At 49.4% G+C, this 13,357-nt stretch overlaps 4 protein-coding genes across 4 annotated transcripts; all 4 read left to right on the forward strand.

Annotated features, from left to right (window-relative positions):
- Nucleotides 1-1,627: 1,627 nt before the first annotated feature.
- Nucleotides 1,628-3,555, forward strand: MRS44_017334 (uncharacterized protein; the record flags this gene model as incomplete). Its single annotated transcript, XM_046280374.2, has 6 exons — nucleotides 1,628-1,642; nucleotides 1,706-2,046; nucleotides 2,100-2,222; nucleotides 2,280-2,917; nucleotides 2,975-3,374; nucleotides 3,429-3,555. The coding sequence occupies 6 exons, from the start codon at nucleotides 1,628-1,630 to the stop codon at nucleotides 3,553-3,555; spliced, it is 1,644 nt and encodes a 547-aa protein (XP_046124992.2).
- A 1,730-nt stretch (nucleotides 3,556-5,285) lies between these two features.
- On the forward strand, nucleotides 5,286-6,894 carry MRS44_017335 (uncharacterized protein; the record flags this gene model as incomplete). The annotated part of the gene is made up of 5 exons (XM_065617766.1): nucleotides 5,286-5,348; nucleotides 5,456-5,835; nucleotides 5,893-5,940; nucleotides 6,098-6,117; nucleotides 6,191-6,894. 5 exons carry the CDS (start codon nucleotides 5,286-5,288, stop codon nucleotides 6,892-6,894), a joined length of 1,215 nt encoding a protein of 404 aa, XP_065473838.1.
- Nucleotides 6,895-9,362: 2,468 nt separating this feature from the next.
- On the forward strand, nucleotides 9,363-10,427 carry MRS44_017336 (uncharacterized protein; the record flags this gene model as incomplete). Its single annotated transcript, XM_046282853.2, has 1 exon — nucleotides 9,363-10,427. One exon carries the CDS (start codon nucleotides 9,363-9,365, stop codon nucleotides 10,425-10,427), a length of 1,065 nt encoding a protein of 354 aa, XP_046124990.2.
- A 608-nt stretch (nucleotides 10,428-11,035) lies between these two features.
- Nucleotides 11,036-13,135, forward strand: MRS44_017337 (uncharacterized protein; the record flags this gene model as incomplete). Its single annotated transcript, XM_065617767.1, has 2 exons — nucleotides 11,036-11,231; nucleotides 11,382-13,135. The coding sequence occupies 2 exons, from the start codon at nucleotides 11,036-11,038 to the stop codon at nucleotides 13,133-13,135; spliced, it is 1,950 nt and encodes a 649-aa protein (XP_065473839.1).
- Between the last annotated feature and the right edge of the window lie 222 nt (nucleotides 13,136-13,357).

The following is a 13,357-nucleotide window of genomic DNA, read 5'->3' on the forward strand; positions in this document are numbered from 1 at the left end:
GACTACCCTGTAGGACCATAAATTTAACACACACACACGATGACCGTTAAATTTTCAACATCCAGTTCATGCCTCAAACTAGTTTTGGCGACCTCTCTCTACGTTCTTGAATGGAATATCTCATCCACGAAACATGCCACCCCGAATGAAAAGAGAAACTTACGTAGAGAATATGATCGTTACCAATTGAAGGTTTTAGATTCACATGATCTAGCAATGTGGCGATTGAAAGTGAATATCTGGCGTGGATCAACCAGTTTAATTAGCCCTTGGGCTTGAGGTTTAGGCTCTACAAAGAAGAATATCAACGTAGCAAGACGCCAGAGGGACGGGGAAGGTTGTTAGTCTCAAGATCTTGAAAACTCATCGACTCTCCCTGATGTGAACCAGTTCAACTTGTCTCATCTAGACGACTATACCTTGCAGATGTCACCTCTGTCGCCTGTGCACTGATAGGTGAATAGCCAAGCTCATCTTGTCACATTTCGCATCCATTTCGCATCGAACAGCAATTAACGCTCACAGCTCTTCGCCTCAAGCGTTGATGACAGTAGCATTGGTTCGCGGTTGCGCTAGGTATTCTTACTACAAGTGTGAGAGTAAACCGAGGGGTGTTCAAATGGGCACGGAACTAGATGCACAGTGATTTGGCCGAGCTAAGGTGGCAGATTGGGTATTGATCAGCCGCTACAGCATTAATGCCATTGGCTGAGCCTCTATTGGAGGCCCCGCGAGGAGAAACATCGCTTTGGGATGCCCAACTGCTGCCTGAGAAGCATCCCAGCGTTGTGAGGCGGCCAGAGACGCAGAGTAAGACTGGAAATAACCTCAGGGAGCAAGCTGATCATGAGTCGCAAAATGTCCTCCATGCTCCTCGCGATATGGAATCGTGGACGATGCAGGCATTTCCGCCGTCGTTTGGAAGCCGACGTTCTTTGGTGGCTGTTGTGGCCGGTCTCTCTGACCTTGTTGACAAGACAAAGACTTCAACAAAATCATGGCTCGTCAAAATCCATCGCTTATCTCGGCATTTGTTCAGGCTCACTCGGCAGCAGTGTGGACTTAACCGAATCCATGAACTGAATCCCCTTTGCTGCCCATCCCCATCATTCAGCCGAAGATTGCTAATCAGATATAAGCAACTCGGTTGGCTGACGACGACTCAAATTCGAGGCCAGCCCGAGCCAGACCAATAATTTTCGGGCACACTAGCCCGTAATCATCAGGTTTAGACCATAAAGACATAATCTGCCGACGCTGAGAAACTCTATTACCCCGCAACCCCAGACACAGCAATCCTGGTCAGGCATTTCCCCTGATGACAGCTTCTTTACAAACATGTGCCCCAAACCGCCGACCTACTTGCCGACAGGCTGTACCGAAACTCAAATAGCTTGAAGTTTCCCCGCTATCGACATAGTAAGAAGCCTCTTGACTGATTCTAGTCATCCGAGGCATCATGTTAGCCTCGGGGTGCTTTTACGACATGAAGACATGGTAAGCAGACGATAGGATGAGCCTGTAGATAAATCAATGGCATTTGCGTTTCATGCCAGTAGTCGTAGTAACAGAAGTTGACAATTTGACTTGCCACTAAGCTGAAATCTCCTTGCTCGATTTAATCAAGATGCAGAGTCAAGCGGTTAGTGAATGGTTGTTCTTTGCGAGAATCCCCAAGGACTAATCTCTACCCTAACGACAGCAGGAACGTGAAAACGTTCAAGATGAACTACAGATTGAGGTTCTTCCGGGAACCGAGATTATGACAGACATCGGCAAACACCGATTTGTTAAGACGGAGCAGACCAATCAAGTTCTCGTTCCACAGCCGTCTCAGGATCCCCATGACCCTCTCAACTGGAAGCCTCTGTGGAAGTTCTCTGCAATTGTTTCTGTATCGACCATGACTTTCACGCAGGGATTTGCTCCACTAGCTTTGGCTCCGATGTTTCCTGACCTGATCAGAGATTATAACAGCAATCTCGAAGATGTCATCCAATTCACAGGTGTCACCATCTTGATCCTTGGATTCAGCAACTTCTTCTGGTTGGTTCTATGACGATGCCCATTACGACGATAAGTTACTAATGAAGGAATAGGGCTCCTATTTCTACTTCTTTCGGTCGTCGACCCGTATATCTTGCATCCCAACTTATTTGCATGGCTTGTCACATAATCCGAGCAAAGGCTTCAACATACGGGACGTTTATGGTAGCTTGCGTGTAAGGGTACCCCCAAGGACATATTTCCAGATGAATGCTGACAGCAGCTTCCCACAGGCTCAACGGAATCGGAGCAGGTCCTTCCGAGATCCTCCAACCTGCTGTTATCGCCGACATCTTTTTCCTTCACGATCGAGGAACATGGAACGCGCTGTACTGGGTTGTTTATATGGGGTCTCTCATGGTGGCACCGATCATTGCCGGCCCCATGGCAGACCGTACAGGCTGGCAAAACTTCTGGTGGCTAAATGTCGCCGTCACTGGACTCTCAATCATCCTTGGCATCTTTGGGTTCCCCGAAACCAAGTGGGATCGCATCGATTCGATCGAGGCTGAGCTAGACACCGATGTACGGGTGGCAGTTCCTACTCAAGACGGCAAGCATTCGGCCCCTGAAGGCGATATTGAAAAGTCCACGAGTGTACCTGACCAGTCTCATGTGGAATCTGTGTTAGATCCGAGTCTGGGTAAGGGGAGGCCGTCGAAGCAGCAATGGTTGTTGTTCCAGCCCAACTCATCACCCCTGCGAAGTATTCTGCTCGACCTCTGGACTCCGTGGAGACTTTTCGTGTACCCCATTGTCCTTTTTGCTTCTTTTGTTGTCAGCTGGAGTTGCAGCAACTTCCTGATCCTCAACCTCACCCAGTCCCAGGTCTTTGCCGCTCCTCCATACAACATGAGCTCCCAGTCCATAGGTATGCTTCAAAACTCACCAAGCTCTAGGCATTGGGGCAACGACTAACAAGAGACAGGATTCCTCAATTTTGCTATTCTTGTCGGCGCTTTGATTGGCCTGGTCACCGCGGGACCATTCAGCGACTGGGTATCCGCAAAAGCAACCACCAGGAACGGCGGTATTCGTGAACCCGAGATGCGCTTGCCGGCCATGATTCCCTACGTGATTATTATGATCTTTGGCAATATCATCACATCCATTGGATATGAGAAGCAGTGGCCGTGGCCAGTCATTGTTGTACTGGGCTACTCGTCGGCGGGCATACAAGTTGCGGCCCTGCCCAGTATTGCCAGTACCTACGCAGTGGACTGCTATAAGCCAGTCACAGGGTCACTCTTTGTTGCTATAACTGTAAACAAGAGTCTCTGGGGCTATGGAATGGGTAGATTCATCACTCCATGGACAATCGAGGCGGGGTAAGGCAACACTTGTACTCGCTGAACAATGATCAAAGCTAACAGGTTGTGCAGGTTCATGCCCGCATTCATGACTAACATGGCACTCACGGTTCTATGGTGTGGCTTGGGAGCTGTCTTTTACTTCTATGGCAAGACTTTCAGGAGATGGACAAAGAGCAGCAATGTCCACCAGATGTGAGGTTCCTGCGAGGAGAACGGGAGGGCTCTTTCTAGTCTTAAAGTGATCGGTTACCGGAAGGACCAATTTTTTTATTCTTTTTCGCTAGAAGCAGATTTACACCGATATTTCCGTTTGATGGCTTTAGTCCCGTCTCCTCATGATTTTGCAGGCTCGTGACAGGGATACCCATGAAGAGATCAGGCCTGCGTGATTTCATCAACAATGAATCTCAACATCATTGCCAGAACTTCAAATACGATGGCGCCACCCGCGCTTCTGCTTCATCGTTATCAATCATCCCTCGAGGGCATAATTGACTTCTCCTCACGGCCGCCTCTATCAGTCGATGATCATGCTTCTACCCCGTACAATTGGCCTGAGCACTGTTTGCTTTCCTGATGTCTTTCCGCTCTTGTTTTCGGCCTCTTAAATGGCCAGTAGTCGCCCCTGGGCCCATGTAACTCCATTGTTGGTGGCACTACATAACGTCAAAACCGCAGCATCACCCGCGGCGGCCGCAACCACCTCATTTCTCTCTTTCGGCTTCATGCTCCCTTGTATTGGCAACCAAAGGGCCACTCACTTCCTATTAAACTTGGAATCGCATTGCATCTCTCTCTTGTCTTTGTCGTGCCATCGATTCCCGTCTCCAAGCCTCGATCCCAGTCTGGAGTAATGATCACCGCACGCAACTACAAGATGCTGGCAAAATTGTTCTCGAGGAATACAAGCTCCCCAAGGACCTTGAGAGCCCAGTCACTCGTGCGTGTGCTATCCGCGCCATCCGCTGCAATCTTGAGTTCGAAAAGAGTGAATCCGATACCAACCAACGCGCCTCGGCAATTAGACACGGCTCTCTTTAGAGCTCTCTATGACTCTGATGCGAGTCCAAGCACGCTGTTGGTCACGCTCGATATAGGCAACCGAGTTGGTCATTTAGGTTATAGCTAGCTAGCTGCGGTGAATAATGGCCGAGCCTTTCGGCGGTCTCATTGACAAAAGGGCGTGAACGACCGACAGACTATCCACAGAATTCACGGCCATCATTTAAAGGAATTAAATATATATCGCTACGTAAGCCCCAAGTTTCTGTGGCATTCATAGGTAATTACGACAAGACACTTGGAGACCTATTTAAACAAGCAACAACACTATGTGTGATATTAAACTCGAGGTCCGAAAGTACCGGTGTGGGAGAGTCAAGCAAACCATAGAAATCGGCTTTGAACCATGCGCCTTTCCGGACGGCACCGGCCACACAACAGGTCAGGTCGTTGTGTCCGAGGTGATGACCCAGGACAGGTGCCCCAACAGACGTTGGTGCACTACATGTCACCCTCGCCGCGGGTATAATTAGGGTCGGTCTTCTGGCTCAGTCATCTCATTAAGGGCCGGACTTGAACCATCATAGCATCATATCCCAATGCTAACACAGTGGGGGTACAATGAGGTATCAGATATTAAGATAGCACCCAAGAATAAATTCGGTTGCTTGTAACCCGTGCTGTCCTGCTCTTCTTGTTCTTGAGGCTGTCGCCGCTTGCCCTTGGATAAACTGCTCGTAACTAAAGCACGCGAACCAGTTCTTCAAGAACTCCAATGGTAACTGATATGCGATGCTTCTCTGGCCGGAAGCCCCTCCCACTGACTTTTTGCCCACTAAATCGCTTCACCGGTTTTCGTCGAGGCCGTTGCCAGAGCATGTGAGGGATGGCCCGAGTTCACGCGCCCGGAATGCGCGTCTCATCATGGGCAACGAGTGGCCTGAGCCAGATGGGAGGCCTGAATCGGACACTGACATAATTCCTATTGTATCTGGTATCCGGCATTTGCACAAGAAGACACCTATCGGCAGCTGGCCAAGGTGTTCCCCTGGCTTAGATACCAAGTTTGCCGTGCCTGCGCTGCTGCTTGCTAGGCAAAGCTGTGCGCAGAGCTTCATCTCCTTCCAGATGTTTCCATTGCTGAAGAGGCAAGAGAGAGCTATTGTGACGGCGGAACTGCCATCTACAAGTCCATCATGACGGTCCCAGCACGGTATGCCGTCATGGATGACCTCAACCTGTCTATTGAACTCCATCATTCCCGCACACAGGCCTTTTTGAACGGAGACATCGATGTCAGATGGAAGCTCGACAATCGGTGGTCACTGGATCGTGTCATGAGCGCTGCCACGCCCCTGTGGTTTCTTGGCGAGCCTATTCCCCTCGTTCTTTGCGTGGAGGAGAATATGCGCGTCACCGAGACGCATTGGGAACATACAATTAATAAAGCCACGCCCGGAGACCCCAAGTTGACGTACAAAGAGACCAGCCTTCTCTAGAAGCCATTCCCTTAGGACCTCCCGACCGTTAGAAAGAAGACCCTTACACATATGGCAGCGTACGAAGGCAAATTGGACCGGTACGCGCGACTTGTACAGCTACGGCCAATGGCAGAGGATCACCTCATCTGCGTGATGCGCGGGATCTATCATCGAGAATCTTTGTTGATGTTCAACTTCAAGCTAGCCAGACGTGTGTGGGGCTTAGCCTTTTCCGGGTACTATCGTGGGTGACAGTAAGGACATGCGCTTCCTCGGTACGTACGAGCTAGCTAAGAACATGATATACATTAATGATAGAGTCCCTAACATAGGTACTTCTCATCCTAGGGCCACCTGCTTGGGTACCACCTGGATTCCCTGCCACAACTCTCAGCGAGCCCGATCAAGGCCAGCCGCGGCAAAAGCGATCCCATCTTCCCAGAGTTTCGTGGTCCGGATGGACGCACCCTTCAGTTCGGCAAGTTCTGGAAAGACGCACACAGCAACTTTTGCCCTCCTGGACTGAGGCTTTTTCTTTGGTCAGCGAATTCTTGGCTCAAGATCACAAAGCTATACCATGTCTACTCCCCCCTACATTTATGGCTCTTTTTGGGAGGCAGTACTCTGATAGCGCAGGTGATAGTCCACCTTGGCGCGTGGCATTTAATGCTGTGCTTGCGATTGCTCAACGTCGCCGGCTCGAAACCGGCCGACCAGCGGAGGAAGACCTGGTCTGGAACTTCGCATCTAATGCGTTAGGGTCAATGCTTGACGTTTTAATGCGCAGCTCATGTCTGTTATTTGTACAAGCATTATTGCTGACTGCCTCGTTTTTCATCGGAACACCCAACCCTCAGCCTTCATTCATGCTGGTTGGGAGTGCTCTACGTATGGCGCACAGTATTGGCCTTCATAGGAACGGGAGCGACTCCGGTTGCGGCTCTATCGAGGGCGAAATGAGGGGAAAGTCTTTTGCGTTGCCATGGGTCTCGATAACCAGCTATGCTTTCAAACAGGAAGACCTTCAGCACACCTACACGCTTACCATCTAGGACTGCCAAATACCACCCTGGACGACGGTTCCGGGGCTTTGGAGGCTAAAGATGATTCCAAAATGAACATGCCTAGCGCCCAAGCACAATTGACACTAATCCAAGGGCGCATCTCCCAAGGGCTTTCCTGTGCGAGCATGACAGGGAACGGTTCAACTTTATCACTAGACTCTATCTATCACAGAGCTTAATCGCCAGTTAGACGAATGGTCTACCCTCTTACCTCGGCCTTTCCAACCAGGTGTGCCCCTCAACGGCGAGCATCACTATTCACTTAGAGGTTTACATACTTCCTATCATCATTGTATGATAGCCGCCAATCGTTCTCATAGTCGCGATTATTGGTCAGCTCTCGACCATCCACTCATTTCGGATCCTCCCATGAATATTGAGGCATCGGTTCAGCGCTGCTTGACTACTGCAAGGGCTATCCTCTCAATCGGCGACACAATTCCCCACAGCTGGAAGAGTCTTTTTTGGTATGCCAATCTCATGCAAACCTTGCATACACTCCCAACTATACGTTTCTCTGACTGAATCATAGGGATTTGATTCCCCTGATAGTGACGGCTGTCTTTCCTCTCTCATTGCACATTATACGAAAGCCCAATGCAAGTAGCAGGGGGAAGGCTTATGTGCTGTTGCTAGAGCTATTCGGATATTCACCACAATGGACGCACACGAAAACGACAGCTATCTTTCATATACGCGCGTAGGGTACGAGAAACTATTCCGAATGTCTCAAAGAGCTTCGATCTTGCATGAAACAAGGTCGTCTGGGCCTGTACAGCATCGAGACGATGTAAGCCATGACCACCTGAATAATAACCACGGCCAAGGAGCCTCAGCAGGAACACAGCCTGTCTACAATGCGACAACGTTGGAAAGTGTTCCTGGCTCGATGACCTCTGAAATAGAGTGGAATGGCGCTCCTATAGCATTGGAGACTCTGCAAAGTAGTGCTGATCCAAGCTTGAGCAACTGGACTGGCATCGGGCAAGCAATACCGTATCCAGTTTTGTCAGAGTGGAATTTTGACATGCTGTTGGAAGGAAACTTCGCACCCTGGGCGTAAGATGACTGAGATCTTAAGAACAGACCAGTCTAAAACGCAATCCTGACTTGTCTGTCGGCTTATGAGGCCATAAGCACAGTGCTTGCTGACGGAGACTTATATTGGAAGGGTCAGCTCGCGGAGGCGTATTCTCTTGCGACTTGGTAGTATCCCAGGTAGAGATTAGAGCCAGTATTCTCAAGACTGCAATGAATCATAATGCTTGGATGCGAATGTTAAGAAGTAACTCTATATACACCCTATTCCTTAATAAGCGCATAGGAAACCCTCAGACACTACGTGTATTCGGCCCATTGGTCCAGATTAGTGTATTCATGTTGTTTTGTGTAAAAAGTTTGCTCCTTCAGGGCTCTACGCGCAATGTTACGAGATCCCTGCTCGCACGCGACACCCCAGGATATACCTCATGTCTAAGAAGATCAGGTGTGCTCAAATGTGTGGCGTGCTCTCGATAATCAATCGGCCAGATTGTGTCACAAGGCCACGGGGTCGCCATAATGCCCAAGCCGCATTGGGCAACCCATCAACACTGGGCAATCTACCTTTCGGAGTGGTGTTTCGGTGCTGCAAATATCCGTACGCTATGAATAAACAATACTGATTTCAACTTGAGATCAATAGGGATCATCAGTTCAACACAAGAATGGTGGTGGGTGGTCAAATTTGATCACGAACTTCGGGAACAGAGGGAACTACAATTTGTTCTTCCAAAAATAATCCTTACCCAATCTTTCCCGTCAAGATTCTCTGCTGTGATGCCTGAAGTTTCATAATTCAGCCGTTAACGACACCCATTGATCATTCGCCGACACTCAGATATTCCAGGGACTAGTGTCGGAGTTGCAGAACTCCGAACAGCCAGGGAGATGTGTACTTTTAACCCAGAGTTCCGCGATCGTCTCATTTACACCGGAGTTTTAAAACTCCGAACCGTCAAGGAGATGAGTACTTTAATCCGGAGTTCCGCGATCGGCCCATTTACCCCGGAGTTTCAGACTTGTATGACCCCCTCATGAGCCGATGCTGATCACCAGACTTGCGGCCATTACCCACTGGACAGAGGGGCAGAACTCCGGATTCCTTTACTACAGAATAAGTCTGCTTGATACCCTACTGCAGGATGTACTTCTATCACCAATGGCGACACGAAAAGAGTGGAGTCAAAACTCTAGATCAGCTGTTGAGGTCGTGCGATTCCGGGATGAATCCCCTAACCAAGTCTGAAAACAACGATGCTTACAGATTTGAAATTTCTTTATATATTCAATGTTCCATCTCTCCCCGTTAGGTTTGATGTTCTTCACTCCATCTCTTCTTTGTGATTTATGTGCTTAAGAGAGCATCAACACAGGGCCTCATTCTTCCCAATACTTTTCACAAGACGCCAGAAGATATGGCCCAGTCGAACCAGGGTCGCCTTCTCACTGATGACGCGAGCATGAGTGAACTTGGACTGCATCGTTCAAAATTCGGGGAATGGGAGGATGCCCTACGTAGTCCAAACACCGAAAGTGGGGAGTATGAGTGGTGGTACGCTGACGGGCACCTGCAAGATGGCTGGTTTGTCCAAGTAGCCTTCTTCTACAACTCCGAAGGCGCTGCTACCAAGGCGGGACTCATCGATTTCAACATTGCCAAGGATGGGGAAAAGATCTGCGACTTGCACAAGCGATTCGAGCTGTCGGCCAACTTGCATGTTGGCAAGGATAAATGTGATGTGCAATTCGAAAAGAGTTCTTTCCGCAGCGTTGATGGCTTACGGAAGTACCACATCCACGTCGACCCGGACGAGATGGAAGGCTTCGGTGCCGATGTAACGATTACAGCAACCACCCCATCCTATCGCCCGGGCACAGGTCGGTGGGATGTGGACGGCCGTCACTTCTCCTGGTTTGTGGCTGTTCCTGGCGGTCAGCTCACTGGCGAAATCATCACCAACGGCACCAAAACAAAAGTTGAAGGAAACGCCTATCACGATCACAACTGGGGCAACGTTCCAATGGAAAATATTCTCGACAACTGGCTTTGGGGGCGCGCTGACGTACATGGTCTTACTATTGTCTCCGCGTCTGTAAGATTTCGTCAGGACTGTGGCGGTCGAGAAGTCCCTTTGCTGTTCGTCGTTCAGGGGGATGAGGTTCTGGTTAATGCAGTCAATGAACAGCTTGTGTGCCTAGAAGGGGTTAAGAGGCCTCATTCAGTCACCAGAAAGCCGACAAGCACTGATTGCATTTATCTTGTTGACTCGGCAAGAGGAGATGCAGCGGAAGTCCGATTCAACGGCCAGAACAAGGTGGTTGCAACATTCCCATTCCCAACTACCTCAAAAGACTGGGAAACATGGTATACGAGGTATGCGGGACTAGTGACAGTTAACATTGTCGACGGCGAGAAGCGTATTCGCACATCCGATCTAGGTACGTTGGAGATTATGGATTTCTTCGGCCGGAAGAAGTAGGCTCATGACAGTGGGAATCAGTTATGTATTTAACCGCGTTCGCTGTGTTATGGAAGCTGTGTTGCCACTTGCCCATAAAGGGCAGTAGCTCAATTCAGGATAGTTGGTGTGTTGTGTCGTCGGGGGAGTCTTTTTCTGCCAAAGACAGAAGGGGTTTTGTTATCCGCAAGATGTTTTTTTCCCTTCTATGTGTTTTCCCTCATCCAACGTTAATCCTATATGCAAAGCATGTAATAACTTAATAGGTATATGGCGCGTTATGTTATGTTATATTATTATTTAGCATATATATTTTAAGGTAGCCAAACTAATCTAGCCATGCCTCTAGTCAGGTTTCTATTGATAGCATCTTGCCGCCAGCCTCTTCAACGTTCCAAGCGGTAAGCCGACCAACAGAATCGTCACGGTGCTCTCATGGCCCGATCATACCTGCTCAAGCCAATAGGCGAGCCGGGGGAAGCGCGCACGCTTGAACAACGCCTTTCAGTCAGCTGATGGCACTTTTCATCCTCAAACCCATCCGCCATCCAGACATCCACGGCGAATGCCCCAGGAATTCATCCGGCCCTGAGCCTACCTCTCTCATCCACCTTTACTCATCCTCTAAAATGTCTTCTATGAGGTCACCAGAAAGCGCATCGAGTACCATCGATGCACTTGACGAAGACCATAGGCATGTATTCACCAACGCCATCAAGAACATCCTAGCAACAGATCTCGCCGAGTTCACATATGCTCAGATTCTTGATGGCTTACCGGCCGAGGAATCCGTGAGGAACGGCTTCCACTTTATGCATGTCATCTGTGTTATGAAAATAAGAGTGTCTTGTCCTTCGAATTGTAAGAGATGTAGGTTGTGGCGCACACGTCGAGGTAGGTGACGTCGAGTGACCCAGGAAGTAAGCATGACCAACGCTAAACCCAAGGAGATCTCAGATGCTGGCCAAATCTTAGGCAGATTTGCCTGTCAGCATTCCATCTTTTCGCGCAGCGTGAATCTTGAGCTGACATCTCAACTCAAGTCATCGACAGTATCAGGGAAGCTTTTGTTTGGTTGCGTGAAATCTCATCCAATTCCAAGACATCACTGGCAACTATCTAGTCCAAGAGCAGCAATGCAGACGATTCGAAAACTCGTCCTTGGGCAAACCAGCCGGCCGCCAAATTATCCAACAATCCCAACCGACACAGTGTTTCCCGTCCATTACTTTGATGGCACGCCACTCTATCAGAACAGCATTCATTGCTGGACGCTCAGATTCAATGACGTGCTTGACGTGGACATGCTCCATGCATCGTTGGCCAAAGTCCTGGCACGACCTGGGTGGAAGAAGCTAGGAGGACGCATTCGGATGACTGTTGGTTTCTCCAGCACGGCCTTGCGGTTGATAATGGTCACTAATATACGGCAGGATAAAGAAAAACTGGAGATTCATGTTCCAGAACCCTTTACTGCACAACGCCCAGCGCTGAATTTCCATCATGATTCATTCAACGTCAGTATAGATGAACACCCCTTGGCATCAACCCTTCCCCAAGCCACTCCGGATCGACCGTCAGTGCAAATTGGACCTTCGACATTCAAGGTTTTGGGAGTTCCTCCTGGGACGCCAGTTTGTCTCGAGGACTACCTCAAGTCCGATAGTCCACAGCTGACGCTCCATATCGTGTCCTTCACCGATGCAACTCTGGTCTCGCTCTGTTGGCCTCACATCGCTGTGGATGCAATGAGCCTTCGCGATATCAGTGTTGCCTGGAGTCTTGTGCTTGCGGAGCGGGAGGCTGACGTTCCCCCCGTTTTATCCGCCGATGAAGATCCCATGGCTCGAGCGGGTTTTGATCCTGCCTTCAACGAGCCACATGTACTCCAAAACCGTTGGCTCATGGGCTTGTGGGCGTTCTTCTGGGCATTCCGCTTCATCCTGGATCTGTTGTTGTGGCGCAGAATGGAAACAAGGACACTATTTCTGCCGCGAAAAACTGTTCAAGAACTAAAGACTCTGGCTTTATCTTCTATTTCGACAAATTCGTCTTCAACCCCATTCATTAGCGATGGAGATACCATTGCAGCTTGGTTGTCAGTAACGGCGACAGCGGCCATGTTCCCACCAAGTTCGACCCGAACAATCAGCATCGGCAATGCCTTTGATCTCCGGACGCGTGCACCATCACTTTTCCCTGCTCGGCCAAACGAAGGTTCTTATGTGCAGAACGCCCTCTTTGCCTACTGGACCTTATTCCCCGCTGGTTACATGGCCAGCAACAAGCACAATGCTATTGGGCCTGTCGCACAGGCTATGCGGAAGGCTATCGAAGAGCAGACAACGGAAGCTTCAATCCATACTCTCGCTCGTCTCTCACGAGAGTCTCTGGAATTTTGCGGTGTGCCTCCTCTTTTTGGAGACACCAGCTCCTTTGTGATCAATCTAACCAACTGGACAAAAGCCCGCCTCTTTGAATTTCCTGATTTCAGACCAGCAATCGTCGCCAGTTCGAATAAGAGTGGCAGCCAGACTTCTTCGGCAAGGGAAGCACAGCCTAGATCAGTGACTAGAGGTCGTCCTGTCTACTATCACGTTCAGGGGGTCAGTCCGAACAACATGCTGGAAAGGAATGGAGCGTTTATCGTGGGCATGCCAGAGGGTGATTACTGGATCAATGGTTGTTTCCCGCCCGAGGTTTGGAAGTTGATTGAATCCACGTTTTAACCCGTAAACTGCAAATCAGCGGTGCGTTCAGGCAGAAGGTCATGAGCGGCCTTGTGTGATTCTATGAGCATGAGAGTCTATTTTTTTTTTTTTTTGAATCTCATCTTGCCCCGTAATGATAAGCCAACATGCAAATAGCAAAAGAACAGATAACTTTCCACAGGCACGGAGACAACTAGGGTCATCTTGCTACAAGTACAAGGCACGCGGGAAAACGTGATA

The sequence above is a fragment of the Fusarium solani genome, assembly GCF_023522795.1.
Source record: "Fusarium solani strain SB1 chromosome Unknown bctg00000013, whole genome shotgun sequence".
Lineage (NCBI taxonomy): Eukaryota > Fungi > Ascomycota > Sordariomycetes > Hypocreales > Nectriaceae > Fusarium > Fusarium solani.